Consider the following 22483-nt stretch of genomic DNA (forward strand, 5'->3'; position numbering starts at 1 on the left):
AAAACCTAAGCCTTACCAACGGTAATTTAAAAGACAACTGGCAAGGCATTGTCAGTACTAATATATAGGCATGTGTCTCTTCCTACTGAAGTAATTAGCCTTTTTGTTCGATACCGAGTATTTTTCAGGATGCGGGTATTAAACAGAAATTTGGCTAACTCGACACGAAAGCTGCAGAGTAAGATGTCGAAGTTAAGGAAATGAAGCCTGCATAGTAACATATAGTCAATACCGGTAGCAGTACCAATAAACATCCGGTATCATTTATAACAAGATGATATCCATGTATCCTAATAACTGTCACTATTAGAGTATATTGTGTTTATTTGTAAATCATGTATCTTTAAATATGAGAAGGGAGAGGTTAAACAATCATTTGAATTGAGGAAATGTGTGTGGGGAACAGAGTTGTGTAAAGGAAGCAAGGTGGGAGGGGTGGGTATGGAGGATGACAGACAGCTGCACCTCACCGCGACTTGAGGCCTCCCTCTGAGGTCCCAAGGGAGATGGTGGGTGGGGAGAAATGGTGGGAGTGCCCTGTCTCAAGCGTGACGTCAGTAAATCTGCGTAGTGGAAAGGTGTGAGAAGACCATATATGTATATGGGTCCTGACCACCACCACGTGCACAACCACCATCGCCACCCACACCCACCATCACTACCACCACCACCAGATCAGGACGCCTCTCACGCCCACCCTTGAGGTACACCCCAACACCTCCGCCCATCACACGCCCATCCCGGCACCCACCACCTCCACATCCCCCCCCCCCGCCCCAAACACCTCCCCCATAACCCTCCCCCTCCACCAAGCACGATGGAATCTTCCCAAGTCCCAATTCCCCAAAGGACAACGCTCCTCCCACCGAATCATCCCCCATAAAACCACCAACCTCCCGTCACTCTCCAGCATTCAGCTTTCATCTCTCCACCAGGCACCATTCCCCGAGATGAAGGTGACGAGATTGCATTGGCGACCCCACGACCGCCCACATGCCAGAATCCGGGGCACCCACCACCTGCTCCAACTCCTACGCCGGACCAACCATCCGTCCTCCCTCCGGCTCACTCTCATCCCCCATCAGGAGCCCAACACCTTCACCACCCACTGGGTCAGCCTCACCCAACACCTCACCCCAGCCCACCAGACATCCACCTCCACCACCTACTACCTCCAGTCACGGGGTCGTGACTTCTACAACGCGAAGGGTGGTAAAATGCCCGCCGTGCCCGCCGCCGGACCTCCCACCTCACCACTCTTCATTTCGCAATCCAAGGTCTGTGCACGCAGCGGTGACTGAGTTACTGATATCTGTTTACCTTTACGGTCCTCATCTGTTGTTCTGTTCTCTATGACTTCATTTTCATTTACAACGTCAGTTCACCAAAGTGCTGCTGTCTGGTGTGACTCTTGCAAGACCCGGCACCGGTTGCATTGATTGAAATGTTTATTGTTGTAAGGAAATGCCTACACGTACCCTAAATTATAATACGCAGAAATCCTTCATTTTATCTACAGGAAGGATTAGTATATGACCACTAATATCAGGAGGTCCGAGAGCGTTATTACTGGACATTATCAAAGACATTCGGACGAATTTGAAAATAACGAACGTCGAGCAAGAAAAATTACAAAACATTTTCCTGCATGTCGTAACTGCTGAAGTTTTCAGAAGTTACATTGGTGTATGATCTGATCCAGCATTTTTTTTTTATAATTATGGAATAATCGCATATACTTTTAAGATATTAAAGAAGAATTTTGAACAGCGGCTGCAAAACTTTTTTTTGTTTTTCCATTTTACTGAAATGCGTATAGGATTTCATAGTCGAATATTTTATTTAGTTCACTCCTTGTTTCTGTAAATTGGCTGTAGCCTATGAGGCTTTAGAATGAGTGGATTTGCAGCTACTAAGGGCACAGGGAGAGGAGCATTAAAATAGCCAAAATACACCATTGCATCAGGTTATAGTATTGGGTGCGCAGCGCGAGGCTCCTGTGTTCCCACCAACGCTTCTGATTGGCCAGTTTTGACAAGCGTCGTTTACCCGCCATTTCCCTCCCTCGTCGATTATATACAGGTTACCGAGGCTTCACTGGCGGCAAATATGGCTGAAGAGGAGACAAAGGGTCAAATAACGGAGGTAAGTGTGTGGTGGTGGCGTGGGGGAGGGCTATGGCGGTACGGGGGTGGCTTGGTGGCTGTGCTGGCTTAGGGGTTTCTTGCCCACCCCCGCCACCTGGCTTTGCTCTTGGGTTTTTTAGTGGTACTGGTGGAGTGGCAGTCGGAGGCGGTGCAGTGGGTGGTGTGGGGTTGGCTGTGTGGTGTGGTGTGGTGGTGGTGGTGGGTGGTAGCGTTCCCCCGTCAGCGCCGCCGCCAGGAGACCACCGTCGCAGCCACACTCACGCCATCTCTGACGCCGCTGCACAAGGCGCCCCTCGCCGGTAAATCTTGCAGTTATGGATGATCACAATTATTTCCTGAGTAATTTTCTAACGTAACCAAATAAATGTACTCCAACTAAACCAACCTAACATCTAACAAATCCTAAACTCATCTAACACTAACCAACCAAACCAAGAAGCATCACTAAAAAACGAATATTATTCCATTGTTAATTATTATATGGAATGCCACTGTTCCTGTCAGCTTGTGTTGATTAGGTTTGCTAGAATGTTTTTTTTAGGTAAGGTTTCCAAGAGTTACTGACAATGTGAATAATTTAGGTTTGAAGAATGTCATGTACGGCAGGGTTAGGTTACATTCATTGTTAGGTATGTAAGAAAGTTATTTGGGTTAGGATGGGATAAGTTAGTATCCTAGAACACTTTTATGGGATGGTTAGGCACTGTTGCTCTTTTCAGTTGACAGAATTGGTTAATATGTAACTTGTAAGGGCTGCTTTGTTCCTGTAGAGTGACCAGGAGTATTATTGAAGGTCAGGAGAGGTATGACTCCTCGTATATGTCAGATTAGGTTAGCAAGAGCATCAGAATATCCTTGCTTGATCCTGAGATGGTGGATTTAACAAGATGTGCAGGGAGTTACATGCCCACAAAGACCTTATTTGGGGTGTTTCAATCGTAATTTCAATTCACTACCTAGATATTTCGAAGGTGTGGCCAGAATTCCAATACAGTATACTCTGATGAAGTTCTAGAAGACTATGCTGCTGGTGAATCAAGTTCTGAACCTGATAATACAGATTGTGGTGTTTGTAATTTCAGACCAGTATGGTACCCCATTCAGACATTTTCTCTTTGCTAAGGATTTTTGGTTTTTTATTTACGGTATTTTTTTTGTTATTTTGACTTCTGATGCTGCTGCAAGTCATTCATTTTTTAGTTTTTGCCCACCTTCCCCCCCTCTCAGTGAAGTAGATAAAGCATGGGGGTGGGGGGGGGTCAGTAACATAAATTGCACAGAGCCTTAGGAAAAAGAAAATCATTCGTACCATACTGTCTATAAAGGTTCCACTAGGCTTGCATGTGTCAGCCTTTGTTGCCTAATTGTGGCTGTCCATGTTGCTTCACACCAGTTGCCTAATCTAACCTAATCCAAATCTAAGTTAGCCACAAAAATTCACCTGGACCTAACGTTGGGCAGCCACACAGTCCAAATTGGCAAATTTTAGTGACCATTAACCTAAATTAAACCTGTCTTAAAAATAACTAACTTACTGGTTTGTCTGTGTGACTTCTATAGGTTTTCAGCAACAACCAATAAAATAACATATAGACTGACACACGATTGGCACTGTCCACACTTGGATAGGTGGCCTTCATCATAAACTGATGTACAGTACAGTACTTTATCATTTTTATGGAATACAGCCACGGTGAAGAGTCGCAGGTTGTACAAGACCATTCCACAGTACTGTATGCCAGGGTAATTTTTTTTTTTTCTTTCTTTCTTTTCAGTAATTGTTAATTTCATAGAAACTAGAAGCCTTTTTTGCTTCTTTTTATTGCCTCAAGTTATAGGTACATAGCATTTGACTCAGATGTCCATCCACCCTTTGTGGGTTGGCAGGTAAGATGAGTACTGGTACTGAGGAAAACACCAAGGGGAGGTAACTTTGGTAACCAGAATGATGCACTCGCGTTGTATCCCAAGGTAGTGGGTGAAAAACCTGCCACAGGTTCAAAGGCCTATGCAACAGAGATGAGGACCTCAAGGTGTCTGCCACCACCTTTACCTTTTACCTTCATAGATACAGTATATGTATGGGGAAATAACGTTATGACATTGAGTGACAAGCCAAATGGTTTACAACGCTGGGTGGTAACCATATAACCAAATCATACGTGCTCCCTACGTGTCAGCAAGTGGGTTGGTGGAGGGTTAGTGCCCCTCCCCGTAAAACAAATAACTCAAAGTCAAATGGCCACCCCTTAAGGGATTATGGCGTCTGGCAATAGATAGATAGATAGAAAACAGTCGCTGTACAAAAGATCAAGTTAGTGCATACCTCTGCCAACACCTATACCAGACAGCTCAACTCACAACCAAAATATAATAAACTCTTCCTGGGCCCATGACCCACATATCCACAAAATTTCATTGCAATCCATTGATATACAGTATGTGTACTGGTATATATATATAAATATATATAGATAGATAGATATATGTATTAAGATATCTTTGGACAGACAAGCAAAAAACAGTCCTGAGATGGTACTCAGACTCAGATCACCAAAATTTAATTAAACTCTTCCTTAGCCAGTGCCCCACATAGGCCTATCCACAAAATATTGAAATGCATCAATAGCTTTTTAAGGTATCTTGTGGACAAAGAGAAAAACAGTGGTGAGTACATAATCTCCTCAAGCTTTTGTTGGCAGAGGTACCGTGAAACACCCTAGCTTCGGACATTTTTTATGTGTTTTAATGAATAACTCTGTGTAAAATAGTGCAATTTTATCCCTGTTGGTGTCATGTGGTAGCCAGGGACAGTACCTACTGAATCTATATAATAAAAAAAATTAACTACGCTAAACTTTTTTTTTCTCTCTCAAGTGTTCCAAGTTAGGAACAAATTTCCTTACTTCGGACAGCTCTTTTAAACTTCAGACATCCAAGTATTTGCCCTTTAAACATGAGAATGGTTAATAGCACCTGTCTTTGGACACACTGGCCAAACTTCGGACACTTTAAAGTTTTTTAAAAAATGTCAAAAAAAATACTGGGCACTCGTGGCCCAAGTTATACATATATAAAGAGAAATATCCAAACATATCTTCTTTTTTGAGGTCATAATTTGAAATCACATTAAGATGCATCATATCACATTGTAGTGAGGTAATCTGGCCATAAATATAACTAAGAACTCTTCAGAAACTTTTTCAGATGAAAAAATTATATAAAAATGCATTGCATATTTTCCAAACTGTAAGGGGAACTGATCTCTTTTTCCTAAACAAAACTTCACTTAATTATCAAGTAGCTACCTCACTGACTCAACAAATGCATACTGAAATACAGTAACCCCTCCAATATCCGGATCAATAGAGCCATAGGCAGGTCCGGATAGTGGTCCTGTCCGGATATTGGGCCCCAGCTTATGGACTAGTACTTACGGACCCTAACTCTGAAAAACACCTATACAACTCCCTCTGGACATGCATAGCACCTATTTAAGACCCAAATCACACCAATAAGGGACATAAAAGACTGAAATAAATGCAAAAGAACCATAAAATGAGGTTTTAGAGGTGAGTTTATACAATATTAAACATTCTGGGTACTTACAAGTCCCTTGGTCTTGGACTGGTTTGAACCGCCAGTTTGCAGTCCACAGTTAATCCTCTGCACTCTAAATTCTAATTTCTTAACACTGCACAACACTGTAAATTCCTGTGTGTTCTAGTGGCAAGGTATTGCAGTTTATTCACTGTTTATTCACAAAAAACAAGCACCTGTGGCTTGCACTGTTATGAGTATCTGCTCTCCATCGGAGTTAAGCTGTGACTGTTGATGTTGGTGGGGTAACAGAGTTGCCAGATCGCAACAGCCACATTACCAATCTCCTCAACTTTCATTGTCAAATATAACTTTTCATTACCAAATTCGTAAAGCTAACATATATTCTTCACTAATTATATATACAAGTGGAAATACATGTAATCACTCTCCTTATAACTAACACCGTGTTGATTATTTTCACACTATGTAGGGTAGCAGATTAATCAGAGAGAGCAAACAATCCACCATCTCCATCCTGTGTATCCTCATACATGTGAAAAATCCATTTGGTAATGCATTATTCTAATGCATTACCAAACGAATTTTTCATTACCAAATTGGCCCACACTTGGTAATGAAAAATACCAAATGGCAACCTGACAGGGGAGGGGGGAGGGGGAGGAAGGAAGGGGTGAAGGGACCATGGTGTAACAGCTGTTTGGCGCCAGGCGGGAATTTCAAATTATGGGAGGGAAAAAAGTCAGATTTTTTTCGAATTTTTTGCAGTTTTTGGCCCATTTTGGGAATATTGGATCCCAGGAGGATTATGTCCGGTTAGTGGGGATGTTCGGATATTGGGCGTTCGGATATTAGAGGGATTACTGTAATATAATGTTAAACACTTCTTACTGGTTCCAATGACACCCACACACCCACTAACACACACACAAATCAGTAGACACACGTACACACAGCCACATGTTATGAAGGCACCATGGAATGTATCAACGAGCTACACACTTTAGTCTTATACACACACACACACACACACACACACACAGAAACAGAAACAAACATCCCAAATAGGCCTGTGGTTGTAAACACACACACACACACACACACACACACAGAAACAAGCATCCCAAATAGGCCTGTGGTTGTAAACACACACGCACACTTCCCTAAGAGGCCTGTGCTTGTAAAACACACACACACACACGAACAGCCGGAGAGAGAGGACGTCCCAGGCATCGCTCCTAACCCTGAGTAGTTTCAGGAATTTTGTCTGTCCTGTCTCCTAGGATCTTTCATTAAATTTAAAATAATGAAAGTTAGTAGACTACCAAAAATGTAAAGATTTGTTGGCAATAGTATACATGAATGTTTGTGGCTTATTCGGTAACAGCTGTTTAGGTACTTTACCGGTACATTAAACATGGCCGAAAATGTAAACAATGAGGGAATGGAATTTCAAGGATTTGATGCTAATACTAATGTCATGGATCTGGTGAAAACATTAATTATGAGGATTAGTGAACTCGAAAAAAAAGTAGAGAATCTAGTGATAAAGGATGTGTCAGGAAATACGGAAACCACCATACAGAGTCTAATCCAGTCCAACGAAACAGCCAATGAAGAGATTAGGAATTTGAAGAGGGAAAATGTTGAACTGAGGAGGAAACTTGAAGAGAGTACTAATAAAACGGAGAAGGTGAGTAATGTATTAGAAGAACACAAGGCAAAGTGGGCACACGTAGAAGAAGAACAGAAAGAAGTGGTCAGCTTAAGAGAGATCATCCAGGAAGAAAGGGAAATGAACAAGAAAGAAATGGAAGAAAATGTAGTGAAAATACTGAAGAAAAAAGAGAAAATAGTGAGAGAAACTGTAGAAAGGAACAGATGTGTGGTAGTATTTGGAAACAGGGAAGAGGAAGAAAAGGTTAGGTTCGCAAGACTCGAGAGAGACACGAACATGGTGAGAGGAATATTAGGCAAGATTGACCCCGAAGGAGACAAGTGGGTAAAAGAAATTGAGGAAGTAAGGAGGATAGGGCCTTATAAGAAAGGGGAAACAAGACCAATGAGAGTCAAGTTTACATCAGAAAGTGTAATAAATGAGATACTTAAAGTGACCTGGAAATTAAGCAAAGAGGCGGGGATGAAAAATATTATGATAAGATCTGAATGAAGAAGAAAGAGAAGTTTTAAAATCATTAAAGGAAGAAGTAAAGGAAAAAAATGATAAGAGGACAGAGGAAGAACGTAATACTTTTTTTTGGAGAGTATTAGATATGAAAGTAAGGAAATGGTATTTAAGGAAATAGAAGTGAAGGAAACTAGGGGGGATGGTTGTGAAAGATCAGAAGTTGAGGAAGTGGTACGGACAGAGAGTAGGAGAGAAGAGGGTATTAATAATGTCAAAAATAATTTGAAGGTGATATATACTAATGTTGATGGTTTCATATCGACAAGGATCCAAATTAATGATTTCTTGAGAGAACATGAACCTGATGTCATGTGCTTTGTAGAGACCAAATTAAGAGAAGATAATGATGTTCATTTGGGAGATGGTAAATACAAACTGTGGAGAAAAGACAGAAAAGAAAAAAAGGGAGGAGGAGTGATGATAGCAGTGAAGAACAACATAAATGTAGATACTGTGGAAATGGGAGAAGGCAGGGCTGAAGTGATATATATGAAATTAGAAACTGGAAAGAATGTTAAGAGAGATATGGCGGTAGTGTATGTTCCCCCAAAGACGAGAGCATGGAAGGATGACGAATACCATGAGATGTTGTCAGATATGGCTAGCTACTTGCAAAAAATAATTGAGAAAAGCAATAATATAATTTTGGTGGGTGACTTTAATTGTAAAGAGGTGAACTGGGAGGAATGGTACTCGGGAGGCGGCGAGGATTCGTGGGGCACTATGTTATTAAATATAATAATGAATAATGTGATGACGCAGTGGGTCAAAGAAGAGACACGGTTTCGAGGTGAGGACACACCAGCAAGGTTAGATTTACTGTTCACCAAAGAACCCGATGTAATAGAATCATTGGAATATCTCTGTCCTTTGGGAAAAAGTGATCACATGGTCATTGAGTTCCAGATGTTAATAGGAAACGTCGAGCCAAGAGACGAGCTTCATAGACAGGGAAGATACAACTTTGGCAAAGCAAATTTTACAGGATTGAGAAACTTTTTGAAAATGCGGATTGGAGAAAATTCAGAGAAACAAGAGAGATACAGAGGAAGTGGGATATCTTTCTAGACCTTTATAATTTGGGAGTGGAAAAATTTGTACCAAGAGTAAGAGGGAAAGAAAACAGGAAAAAGGAGTGGTTTAATAGAAGGTGTATGATGGCCAAAAAAGAGAGAGATAAGGCGTGGAACAATTGGAGAAAGAGAGGTAACGACAGAACAAAGGAAGAATATAAAAGAACAAGAAACGAATACACAAGAATACGTAGGGAAGAAGAAAGGAATTTTGAAAAAGGTATAATTGACAAATGCAAGGATGAACCCAAACTGTTTTATAGATTTGTTAATGGCAAACTGAAACAAAAGGAAGGAATCACCAAGCTGAAAGTAGATGGAGAGGTCTTTAAGGATGCGGCAATGCAAGCAGAAATAATGAACAAACGTTTCCAGTCAGTTTTCACTAAAGAAAAGGAGCTTGTGGAAGGGGAGGGAGTGATTAGAAATGTTCCGGTGATGAAAGATATAAAAGTGGAGGTGCAGGAAGTGTATAAATTACTGGAAACTCAAGATGTAAGGAAAGCCCCAGGACCTGATGGAATTTCTAATTGGGTACTGAAGGAATGCAGAGAACAACTGGCGGATAAAATTCACAGCTTAATTGTATGCTCACTGGAAGAGGGGAAAGTGCCAAAAGAATGGAAGAGGGCAAATGTGGTACCAATTTACAAGGGAGGAAACAGGGAAGAACCCCTGAATTATAGATCAGTGTCTCTAACCAGCATGGTCGCAAAATTGTGTGAGAGAATCCTGAAAGACAGATGGATAAAATATCTGGAAGAGATGAATATTTTGGCTGAATGTCAGTTTGGATTCAGAAGTGGAAGGTCATGTGTTTCAAACTTGTTGAGCTTTTACTCAAGAGCGATTGATGTGGTACAGGAGAGAGATGGTTGGGTGGATTGTATGTACTTAGACTTAGAGAAGGCCTTTGACAAGGTACCTCATAAGAGACTAATGTGGAAACTAGAATATATAGGAGGACTAAAGGGGAAACTTCTGGAATGGATGAGAGACTTTTTGAGAGACAGACAAATGAGGACAGTAATAAAGGAAAAGATGTCTGGATGGAGGGAAGTAACAAGTGGAGTCCCTCAAGGCTCAGTGTTGGCGCCAGTAATGTTCCTGATTTATGTAAATGATATGGTAGATGGAGTGAACAGTTATGCGAGTCTGTTTGCTGATGATGTAAAGATCTTGAGGAAGATAGAGGTTGAGGAGGATTGTAAAATACTGCAGGAGGATTTGGATAGGATACACAATTGGAGCCGGACATGGGAAATGAAATTTAATGTAAAGAAATGTAAAATATTGGAAATGGGTAAAAGTACCAGGAGACCATCACTGAATTATTTTTTGGGTAATGAATTAGTCACAAAAAGGAGAGAAGAGAAGGATTTGGGAGTGCTGGTCCAAGATAGTTTGTCACCAGAAAAGCACATTAACAAGATAGTTGGAGAGACTTATAAGCTCTTGACTAACATAAGAGTAGCATTTCATTATATGGATGAGGAAATGATGAATAAATTGATAGTGGCCATGATCCGCCCCAGGTTAGAATATGCAGCGGTAGTGTGGTCCCCACACAAAAAGAAAGATATAAACAAGATTGAGAGAATACAAAGAACAGCAACCAAGATGGTCCCCAGTCTGACAGACCTGTCATACAGAGAGAGGCTGGAAAAACTGGATTTGCCTTCGTTAGAGGAAAGGAGAAAGAAGGGAGACATGATTGCGGTGTTCAGGACCATGGTGGGAGTAGATAAAATTGACAAAGAAGATCTGTTTGTATGGGATAAGAGAGCAACAAGAGGACATGGAATGAAATTGAAAAAGTCAAGCTGCTTGAAAGATATCAAGAAATATAGCTTTCCTTACAGAAGTATAGACTTATGGAATAGCCTGGACAAAGAGATCGTCCAGTCTAAAAACTTAAACGAGTTTAAAGTTAAATTCGACTTATTGAGAAACAGCGACGGAAACCCACGAGCATAGTACATTCCGTGTATATCACAATTAGGTATATTCTTAAATATTTGGAACGACTTAGACAAAGAGGTGGTGCATGAGAAAAACATTCATGTGTGTAAAGGTAGACTTGATAAATGTGGATATGGAGACAGGACAACGCGAGCATTGCTCAATTCCTGTATACTACAAATAGGTAAATACACACACACACACACACACACACACACACACACACACACACTTTCCTATGAGGCCTGTGCTTGTAAAACACACACACACACACACACACACCTATTGTCTGTATTTTTCCAGTAATTTGTCTGTCCGAATTTAGGATTTTTTTTTTTTTTTTGAAAAATATAGAGATATTAAAACAGTCTTAGCAAGATGATGCATGTATGTATTTTAAAATAGTTTACTGCCCAGTACTTACAACACTTTTCCACATATAATCGTACTAATTACGTTCTTACAATTGAAACTGTTTGTTCTGTGTGAACAAAGTTTTGCAGGGTTAAAAAAAATGTCGATTTTTTTAACCATTTGATTCATAAATTTTTTTCACCCACACATATTCAAGCTAGTTTAATAGGACTTATACATAATAATCTTTAAAGATTACCCTTCCTACCCATACCAATATTTTTTGCAAATATCGCACTTGCTTCCAATAAACTTCAATTATTACATTTTTTCGCAAAACGTCCGAAGTTTGGGCTTTCCGAAGTTACGTTGTTTTACGGTAATAACTTGATTGATGTACTGTATGAGGAAACATGGTGGCGCTATTGCCCAATGCTTTGGGGCTGTTGCGTCGGTCTGTATAAAATGTAAGTACGTACCCCACTGTACAGTGGAATCTCATAAATTGCAGCTTTATGAGACTGAGCACATGCAGCAATCTTAAACTTCCATGAGTTAGAAATAACTAATCTTATGGGGGAAAATTACTCATGGGTCTGTCATCTCGGAAAAGTTGCCCACCCTTAACCCCAAACATATTTCAAACTGGTCACAAGCGAGCAGTGACAGCCTGGAAAAGAAATTAGTAAAGCATATTTTATGGGAATGTACGATGTTGTAAGATTCTTACCTGACTCTGACTCAAGACATTGCTTGAATGGATGGGGGAGGGGTTCCGAGGCTTGAGGCAGACTGTGGCCTCTCAGCACGAGGCGAGTTTGCTATGCCGCGTCCTCCTCATCAACCTCCCTTAGGAAGAACTCAAAGTCCAATGTGGAGGCAATGGAAACAGTGTCGTCGCTGCCCTCAGTTACCTCCATGTCATTGTAAGAGTTGTCAGTTGGTTGAGATTATTTCTTTACCAAACGAGCGCGGCCTTTCCATATTTTCAATTGAAATGAGTCTTTCACAGGTTACTTGTTATTATTCCTGGATTACCACAGCTACTGGGCATATTTATAAACTTAGCTCTGAAAGCTGTAAGTGAGGATTTAGAATGCATGATACACTGATGTGTCCAGTTGGAGTGGTGTTTGGTAAACAATGCAGTCAGTTGGAGAGAATGTCGGTAAACACTGCCACAGGCAACCTGTCCATTTCCTAAAATACCCCAAAATAGGTACAGTACATACAGTAAAAGTCCTTTAGTCTGGAATGCAGTAGCCCACGGACACTCCAGATTATTATATGTTCAGGACTGTCAGACAGGTACCTGAAAACGTTCAAAACACACCCCAAAAAATAAAGTACACTACGGACACCCGGCTGTGTGAACGTCTGGGACCTCCTGAATGTCATCGTGGGTGTAGAATTGGATAGTTCGGTGCATCGCTTTCGGCTGTTTTTCGATATTTTTCTATTTTTCCCAGATTTCTCTTGATTTTTTACCCCCCAAAAAGCTAAAAGTGACCCAGGGCTGAAAATTCTGACCCATTGGCCGCCAGATTATCGGAAGTTCGCTGTATATTATTTTTTTCCACTCACTTTTTGCAGTCACAATTCAACATTTAACTGTCTGTGTTGCATATGTACCAGAATTACTTAACTTGATGTTATGAGTTTGTCTTAATATAGATGGATTTGACATGCCCATTTGGTAAACAATTACCCCGTTGAGACTGTATTGGTGGGCAACTTTGGCTTTCTTCTCACCGTCGTCAATCCTCCTTATCGCCCACCTTTACCAAGGCGAAGTGATATTGTTTTTGCCTGCCTCTGTGTGTCTGTTGGTGTGTGTGTGTATCTTTTCCCACAGTATCGTGAACGGCTTGAGCTCTCAACATGAAACCCACAAGGTTTCAAAATTTGGCCAAAAGAGTTTGAAAATTGGCAGTTGGGACCAAGGTCACAAAAATTGTTGCCAAATGTCAACTAGTTGTTATCGCCCACGTATAGCACCATTATATTTCATGAATGGCGTGAGCTGGCAACATGAAACTTTCAGGGTATCAAGATATGGCCAAAATCTTTGACCTGCTTGAAAATGGGCAGTCGGGGTCAAGGTTTCCAAAATGGCTGCCAAAGGTCAACTAGTTTTTATCGCCTGCCTTTAGCACCATTATATCTCATGAACAGCTTGAGCTATCATGAATCCATCAGGATTTCAAGATACAGTATAGCCAAAATCTTGGACGAGTTTGAAAATGGGCAGTTGGGGTCAAAGTCAAGGTCACCAAAATGGCTGCCAAAGGTCAAATAGTTTTTATTGCCCACATTTAGCACCATTGTATTTCATGAACAGCTTGAGCTATCAACATGAAACCTTCAGGGTATGAAGATATGACCAAAATCTTTTGGCTGTCTTGGGAAGTGAGGTCACCACCCTGTGGGGGTGGGACCCCCCTCAGCCCCATGTTGGGGGGCACACTGCCCTACTGCCCCACCCAGGGGGCACTGCCCCTTGGTCCCGGGGGGGGAGGGGGTTGCTTGTAACTTGGCCAACAGCATATTCTAGCGGGCGATTAGCATTTGGCTCCCGATTGCTTTTCTTTCATTACGTCTTGTTTTGGGGTGTAAGTTAATATTGGCTTCTTTTCCCCATCCTCAATAAGTTGTAGGCTTAGGAGGGTTACAGTTTTGCCTTGTTAACACTGAGCAGACAGAGGAAGCTCGGGAGTGGAGGGGGGGAATCCTCTCGTAAACCACCCTGGAACCACACACTGGAGCAGTGCACTGAGCCAGGCATCGAGGTGTCAAGCACGTGCATCCATCATGCATGGCGTGGGAGCGAAGCGCAGTGATTGGCTGATGATAAGCGCTATGCTTGAATATGATTGGGTTAGTAATTGCCATGCTTGACTGTGATTTGTTTATTCCTGTCTAGACATGCGTGCTTGAAGTAATGGTGGTGCATATTACACAAGGCATCAGAGAAGCGTCAGTTTTGGGGCTGCATTCATGAATTTGGTGTAATTTCCACGAGTTACTGGTATTGCAAACTGTTGCATGATGTTGCGTATTATGAATTTGCTATTTAGGATCATGCAATTTGGGATATTCCACACTATTTTCATGCATAAAATTCTGTCTGCCAGTTGCATTTAAATCATCAAATAAACATTTAACACTGCTGAGAACAACATCGTCAAATGAAGATACATGAAAGTCATGGAGCATACACTGCTTGTCTGAACTGTCTGCTTGCATCTCTTCTCTACAATGGCGGGCACATAGCACCCATCTAGCAACAAACTCTCATCCCTTTTTCGTCCAGGTCTCTAATGCAAGAGTTAACTGTTACTCCCAGCCCTTCATGTGTGCAACAGGTCAACTCTGGAACTGTCTCCCTGTCTTTATCTCCTACTGCTGTCAGTCTTCAGTCTTTCAAACACATTGTGTCCAGGCATCTTGAACAGTTCTTGATTTTTTTTTTTTTTTTTTTTATAGGGAACAGTTTACAGGTTTCTGGCCTTTGGTTCCTTGTACCTTGAAAAAAAAAAAAAGTTAAATCTAATGAAATGCATTGACAGTATCAAAGAGTACAAAATTTTATAAATATACTGTACGATAAGACCCTTGGCACCAAATATGTTTAAATATGAGTCTCCCTTTTGCAAGCTCAGGTTTCTCTAATTTCAAAATATTCTGCATTGTAGATGTGACAGCAGTTTCTGGGACTTCAGGCTCCTTCAGAGTCAGAAACCTAGGCTGCACTTTTTGAATTCTGTTTTACGGTATAGGAAAGTGAACACTCCATTTTTTTTTTTTTTTTTTTTTTTTTTTTTTACTGTCAAGTTGTGTAACATTTCATTCTCTCATTCATTCATTCATTCATCATCCAATCCTGTGTTGCTCCATGAGGAACATAGGAGCCAGGGGCTAGGCAAGTTGGTCTTGAACATTTAAGATGAGAGTGACGAGCCTCACTCATCCCTGAGTGGCATTACGTGAGCAGTAAACCCAAACCATCCCTCAGATATAAACCTGCCCAGGCTCAATCTGATTAGAGCACCATAATTACCCACTAAAACACCAGGCACCATAATTTAGTTATATGGTTACCACGCAGCATAGTAGATGGTTTCCTGTTGTACAGGAAACCATTTGGCTTGTCACTCTGTACAGCCACTTGCAGACAGAAGGAAGAGAACGAATGAAGGAAAGAAAGAAGAGGATGGAAGGAAAGAAATAAGACAGGAAAGGGCAGTCACCCGAGAGCAGCATCACATCGAGTGAGTGGATGGTGAGCACACTTATATAATGATTGTCTTTGCCATGACCTCTACCTGGATAATGCATTAGAACATAATTACAGTACCCATTTGCATCTCATAGTCATTGCCTGTAACCCCACACAATCTTATTGGTTACTGCATGAATTATCACATTCTTTTTTTTTTTTTTTTTTTTTTTTTTTTTTTTTTTTAAGGATGAGTTTGAAAAAAGTCCGTTGCATAACAGTTTTCTGTATATCTAGTCAGTTATAACATGGGTTCAGTGGGGATACGTTGTTGGCCAACGGTCACCCACCAAACGAAGTCTAAAAAGTTTCTAGCTCACCTAAAGTGGTCGTTATCCCACTTCGCGGCACTTCACTTGCTGCTTACCAGTACAGTATACAGGATGTTCCGAAATTATTTTGCCAGTTTCATCTGTTAATATATTGAGAGCTGTAAATGATACATTACAATTTGTTTCATGTAACACAGCAGATCTTATAGTTTTGTGCACACTATCAGTACAGTTCAGTGTGTGCATCATTTGTTGCACAAGGACATCTAGTCAGTATTCAGTTTCTTGCCATATTCTGCTCAGCATGTTAGCTTCCACCATTGCACACGTAGCTGTGATTCGAGCACGAAGTTCTAGCAAGTTTGCCACCTTGGTACTGTACACCGCATCTTTGACAAACCCCCACTGACAAAAATCGAGGGGAGTTATGTTGGATGATCTTGGAGGCCAGGCAATTGGTCCATCACGGCCAATCCAGCGACCTGGAAACATCTTATTGAAGGCGTCTCTAACGACTTTGGCCCGGTGAGGAGGAGCACCATCTTGTTGGGAAATGACATCAGACATGTCTTCAATCAGAGGGAATATGAATCCTTACAACATATCAAGATAATTTGTTAAGGCACTGTTTTCTCTGCAAAGAAAAATGGTCCCACAAGTTGATCATGGAGTAGAACACACCACACATTAACTTTTGGGCTGTCACATTCATATTCAATGATTTTGTGGGGGTTTTCAGAACCCCAGATTCTCACATTGTGCTGGTTGACTTTCCTTGATACATGGAAGGCTTCGTCAATAAACATTACCTTTTTCAGATAATCTTTGTCATCCTCAGTGCGACTTAGCATTTCCACAGCATAGGCTTCATGTTTAGGTATATCATCAGATTTGAGTTCTTGCAGCATCTGCAACTTAAAAGCACAAAGCTTCAGTCTTTTATGCAGAATCCCATGTACAATGGCTGTTGGTAGTCTAAGTTCTCTAGATGCCCATTGAATTGATTTGCTTGAGCTTCGTTGAAACGATTCACGAACTTCTTCAATGATATCTGCACTTGTGCTTGGTCAGCCTGTGCTCTTCTGTTTCAAAACACTTCCAGTCTCTTTAAAAGCCTTGTACCACTGTCTGATGCTGTTCCATCTTGGTTGCCTACTCCCATATCTTGTGCAAAAGTTGCACTGAACTTGTGTGCAGGATCTAGTCTTGATCAGCCATTCAACACATGTTGCTTTTTCCTGTTGAGTCGCTATTTCACTCTAACTAAACTGTCAACCCTGACACAGACAGAGGACTGGTGCTACAGTCCCAAACAGATCATCTTTTCATACTGAATAATCTCCATCAACATACCCATCCTACACCAAGTCCTCTTCCTCCTACCATCCCCAGACATCATCATCTCTTCCCCAAACCTCACCCCCACAACATCCTGGAGAGTGGTCAAAACCCATGGATCTGATTACCTCTCAATCATCACTACCAAAACCAGAATCAACCCAGCTGATACAGAACAACTTTTCAAAACATTAAACAGTACACCCATCACAAACATCAACACTGTTGTGCACACTTTTAATACAGTTATACAAAATGCAGACAAAAGACACATCCCTAGAGGTAACAGAAAGAGACACAACCCCAACTTCACACCAGAAATTAAAGGCCTCATCAGTCAATGGGACACAGTACGACACTCCCCAACGCCCCATACACAAAACACTGTACAACAAATACAAGAGCTCAGCGCTGAAATAAACAATAAAATATCAGAACAGCAAACACTAAACTGGAAAAATTATCTCTAAACACTTGACCACAGAACAAACATCAGCAGACTCTACAAAACACTAAACAGCATCACACTTTCCAACAGCAACAATACACAATCACACGCTGCCATCACAACAACAGACACCATACCCTCAAACAAACAACAAGCAAACACTCTCATCAATTACTTTTCACATGTCAGCCATCTAAACCCTCCTTGTGACAACCGACGTATTATCCGACGTAAGAGAGTTCCTCACAGACTACGCACCTTTCACTTACAACCAGACAAAGCACTCATCTGCCTGTGGACCAGACAGCATAAGGAACATTCACCTTAAACACCTTGGACCACAAGGCATACAAGCACTCACCAACATATCGAACTACAGCTACTCACACAACATAATACCCAGCATCTGGAAGTATGGCATTATCATCACTATCCCTAAACCCAACAAAGACCCCACATTACCCTCCTCACATTGCCCCATCACACTCCTCTGCACCCCCTCTAAAGTCACTGAACGACTGGTACTACAACTAGTCACACCTCACATTCCCCTAGCCCAGTCACAACATGGCTTTAGGCCACTACACTCCACAAACACCCTTCTTACAGACCTTATGCAGAGAGTTTTTGATGGCATGAATTCAGCTAGGCCACGACACAGAACAATCCTAATCACACTAGACATTAGCAAAGCTTTTAATGCTATCCCCCGCCACAACCTCATGAACAAAATACTCAACACAAACGTGCACAATAACACAAAAAGATGGCTGGCAAACTACTTAGCAGGCAAATGTGCACATGTAACATTTGCCAGTCAGTCTTCTAACATCAGAAACTTCACAAACAGTGTCCCCCAAGGATCTGTTTTGTCCCCTACACTCTTTAACCTATACATGCTCAACGTACCCACACCCCACACACCACAGATACACAGCTTCCTATGCAGATGATATAACACTTACATGTACGCACCAAAATGCAAACACAGCTGCACACATCATTCAACCTTACCTCAACACACTACACGAATGGTTCACCACAAACAGGCTAAAAATAGCCCCAGCCAAATCTACAGTGACTCTTCTCACAAATTGGACAGCAGAACACAGTCACATCCCACACCTCACAGTAAACAACACTCCCCAACCACACACACACACACATCCAAAATCCTTGGTGAAACATACAATACATCAGTGTCATTTAAACAACACATCACAAACATTAAAAATAAAATAACACCAAGACTCAATGCTTTGAGGTCACTTGCCCATACAACATTCGGACACAACAAAGAAACCACCACCACAGTATACAAACAATACATACGTTCAGTGATGAATTATGCAAGGCCTGCCTGGGCTTCTAACCTCACCAAAACACACTACAGACCATACAGAACAAGGCCCTAAAAATAATCACAGGCTGCACAGCTACTACACCCACAGACCACCTACATCAAGAAACCAAAGTCCTCAAAGTCAAGGATCACCTAGACATGAGAGGCACCCAGTTTCTTGCTGCAGCCTCCACAAACCCACAACATCCACTACAGTACATGGCAGCACATTCACCCACACCAAGGAACATCAAAACAACACCCAGCACACGATACCATACACAAATTCTGTCATCTCTCCCCCCTCGCCCACCTCAGACCAGCTTCCAGAAGCATATCCACACTCAGATCACTCGCCGCTCCATTCAGTCACTTAAAGACAACACAAAGCTGCATTCACGGCCTCCTGACATCCACCCTTCTGAATCCTATCTTCCTCGTGAGGACAGGGTCCACCTGGCCAGGCTGAGACGTGGGCACCATCCAGCCCTCTTAGGCTACCTGAAGAGGCTGGATGACTCCGTCGTTGATGCCTGTCCAGGATGCAACACAGCACCCCATACTATTAACCACATTATGGAAGACTGCATTGCACACAATCACCTACGCCAACAACACAACATGCACTCTTTGAGAGCTCTGTGGGAAAGCCCGGTCTCGGCCATGGCCTTCCTAAGGGACTTGGGGCTGTTCGGCCAGACTGTCTAGGGAACAACTGCTACTACTACTACTACATTTGGGTCGGGGTAGGGGTGGTGGGTGTGGGGTGTTCGATCGCCTAGTCGCTCACTGGCCGTGACTCCGGCTACAAGGGGGGAGAAATTAGTGCTTTTGGGTGTACAGTCTGTGAAAAGCTCCTGGTTATAGTGTGTCTGTCTTTGACCTTGCAACTTGGTTGTAGCTGTGACAGATCCATTTGTGGGAATAATGGTGTGAGTGGTGGCAGAGGATGTGGTGGTGGCTCGAGGGACAACAGTTTTCTGATGGCTCACACCAAGTACAGTAGGGGTTGTTGTGACTAGGTTCATTTGATGATCATCTAGTCTACTATCCTCATTTGGGAGATGAGGCACATTCGTACTGGATAATAGGGGAGCAGAGCCACCTGGATATATTATAGCCACTAAAGGAAGGCATCTTTCTCCAGCACCTCCAGGTAGGGGTGGTGGGGCCAGACTGGCCAAGTTGGCTGTCGTTAGATATGGCAGAAGTGAATCCCTGTCCCCTAAAGGATTAAGATCTTATCTTGATTAAGGGAAGGAAATCGATCTCTGCCCTTGATGGCTTTACATGGTAGGTGGTGGTGACCATCATACACTTGATGTAACACTGTCTCCTGTTTCCTTAGGTGACTATGGAGTGACAACCTTAATGATTTCCTGTAACCCAGGAAACCATTTTTGGTGGTAATTGTATGCCTAAGTAATGGGGTTTGGTGGAGCCAACTATGGTGCTCCTGTTACCAGGATAAAGAGATGCAAATGTGGCATCCATCCAGGAACCAAACCTCCACACACTTCCCCATGTTTGTGATAAGATGCTATCCACTGCAGGGGAACATTGGTTCACTGCAGAGGCCATCCCTGCAGGGACAATTTCTTGCCTGCAGTTGATGGGTCTTCTCAATTTGACAGGTTGGGATTGATCTACTGCTGCTATAACAAATGTCTGTTCTGTTTTCAGGATAAGGATGAGGTGATGGAAGAGGTCAAAGAAGATAAAAAAGATGATGTGAAAGAAGCTGCTGAGGAAGAGACAAAAGATGACGAAAAACAAGAGAAGCAGAATGGTGATGATGCTGAGGGAGAGGAAGAAGAGGAGAAGGAGCAGCACCTAGAAGAGGAGGAGGAGGAGGAGGAGGAGTCAGATGAAAAAGAGGAGAGTAATGATGTGAAAGAAGATAAGAAAGAAGAGGAGGAAGATGACAATGAAGAAGAGGAAAAGGAATCCAAAAAGGATGAAAAAGTCACTCCTAAAAAAGAACGTAAGTGTCAGTCCCTTGATTACCACCAGTATATAATGCATTTTGTTTAGTATTGTATAATTGTAACCCCAGTTTGATTTATTTGAGAATTTATGAACATACAGCTCCCCAACATAAAACATTTCTGTGTTTGGGAATTTGCCATGTAATTATCATTTCAGTGTCCCACTTCCATTTTACCTTGGCCACTCGCTTGTTCCTCTTTTTAATAATATGTTCATCACTCAGTTCCATAAACTTTTTGCATCCATGTGATGCTCTTTTTAGTTTATTCTTACTGCTGCAAAACAATTTTATTCAAATAAGAGAAGACCGCTCTGATCAGCTAGTCAGGTCAGGTGCGGGTAAGGGGATGGGTCTGTTATGATGTGGCAGGGGTAAACCAGTTCTGCTGTCGGGCCCTGCTGCGGATGTCACTGATTGCATTGCGCAGTTGACCCTTGTGTGGTGTGGTGCGGTGAGGATCTGTCCGTTCTCCCCTTTGGGGCTAAGATGCGAATGAATGTGTTTGAATGGATGAGTAAATGGGGAGTGTGTCGTCCTGTCTCGGCTACCTCCCTTTCCATGGGGGAAGCAGCCTAGGTATATAGATAGATAGACTGCCCTATCCCTTGTCACCAGTTGCCCTTCCTACATTTCATTACAGTGTCCTCTTCCTTTCCCCCTGGCCTCATGCACATACTTTGTCTCATTATCCACTGCATTTTACTTTTTCTAAATGAATATATATATATATATATATATATATATATATATATATATATATATATAAACATATGTGTGTGTGTGTGTGTGTACAGTAAGTCCTTGTATTTGGATGCATTTGACTTCGATGCCTCGTTTTTGTGCAAGAAAAGTTTCCGAGTTGTCTCACAATTCATGAATTTCCCCACAATTCGATGCTCCCAGCTGGCAGCCGACGACGCATACCGATGCTCATTTGGCAGCCATCTTGCGACTACCCTTTCCACCATAACCGACATGGCAACCACCTTCAATGCATACACCAGGACTATGCTTGAGGCTACCAACATCCTATTGACCTTGAGTGATCTGAAGTCTCAAGTGATGGCCATCTACAACAGAAACATAAAGGAGCAGAGACAAGCCCGAATCACACAATATTTCCATGAGAGAATGTGGCAGCTATTCTGCAAGACTTGGACATTCCAGCAGGGGTGGATGGAGGAGGAGAAGTGGACAGAGAGGAAGTGGAGGTGCTGGAGCCTGAGTTCAACTTCGAGGGCTTTGGCATAGGTGATGGGGCTTCCCCAGAGAAGCCCATGTCACCTAGTAACTAGCCCATCTACCCTCAACACACCTTCACCTGCCACTCAAACCAGTCTTCACTTTATTTCTCGTAGGGATTTTTGGTGTTGCAGCTCTTTATAACAGCTTAAATGTCTTTTCAGGTACATGTTTATTGTGTTATGCTGTTTTAGCACTAGTAAACTCTCTTCATTTAATTTTGAGTAGGGCCTGTTTGGTGTTATAGTACTTTCTGATAGGGTAGGTACAATTCCCACCAGACTGCT

The 22483-nt window shown here is 42.1% G+C and overlaps 1 protein-coding gene across 1 annotated transcript in view; it reads left to right on the forward strand.

The window, feature by feature from the left end:
* The first annotated feature begins 2034 nt into the window (after positions 1 to 2034).
* LOC145396755 (protein DEK-like) overlaps positions 2035 to 22483 on the forward strand; it is a 113022-nt gene continuing 92573 nt past the window's right edge. The window contains exons 1-2 of the mRNA XM_080270040.1: positions 2035 to 2145; positions 20648 to 20948. Of these exons, the coding sequence (XP_080126166.1) occupies positions 2110 to 2145; positions 20648 to 20948 (337 nt within the window). The 5' untranslated portion in view covers positions 2035 to 2109. The remainder of the gene's footprint in view (positions 2146 to 20647; positions 20949 to 22483) is intronic.

Source organism: Coenobita brevimanus, chromosome 39 (assembly GCF_032717465.1).
Source record: "Coenobita brevimanus isolate Jiangsu-jjx chromosome 39, ASM3271746v2, whole genome shotgun sequence".
Classification (NCBI taxonomy): Eukaryota; Metazoa; Arthropoda; class Malacostraca; order Decapoda; family Coenobitidae; genus Coenobita; species Coenobita brevimanus.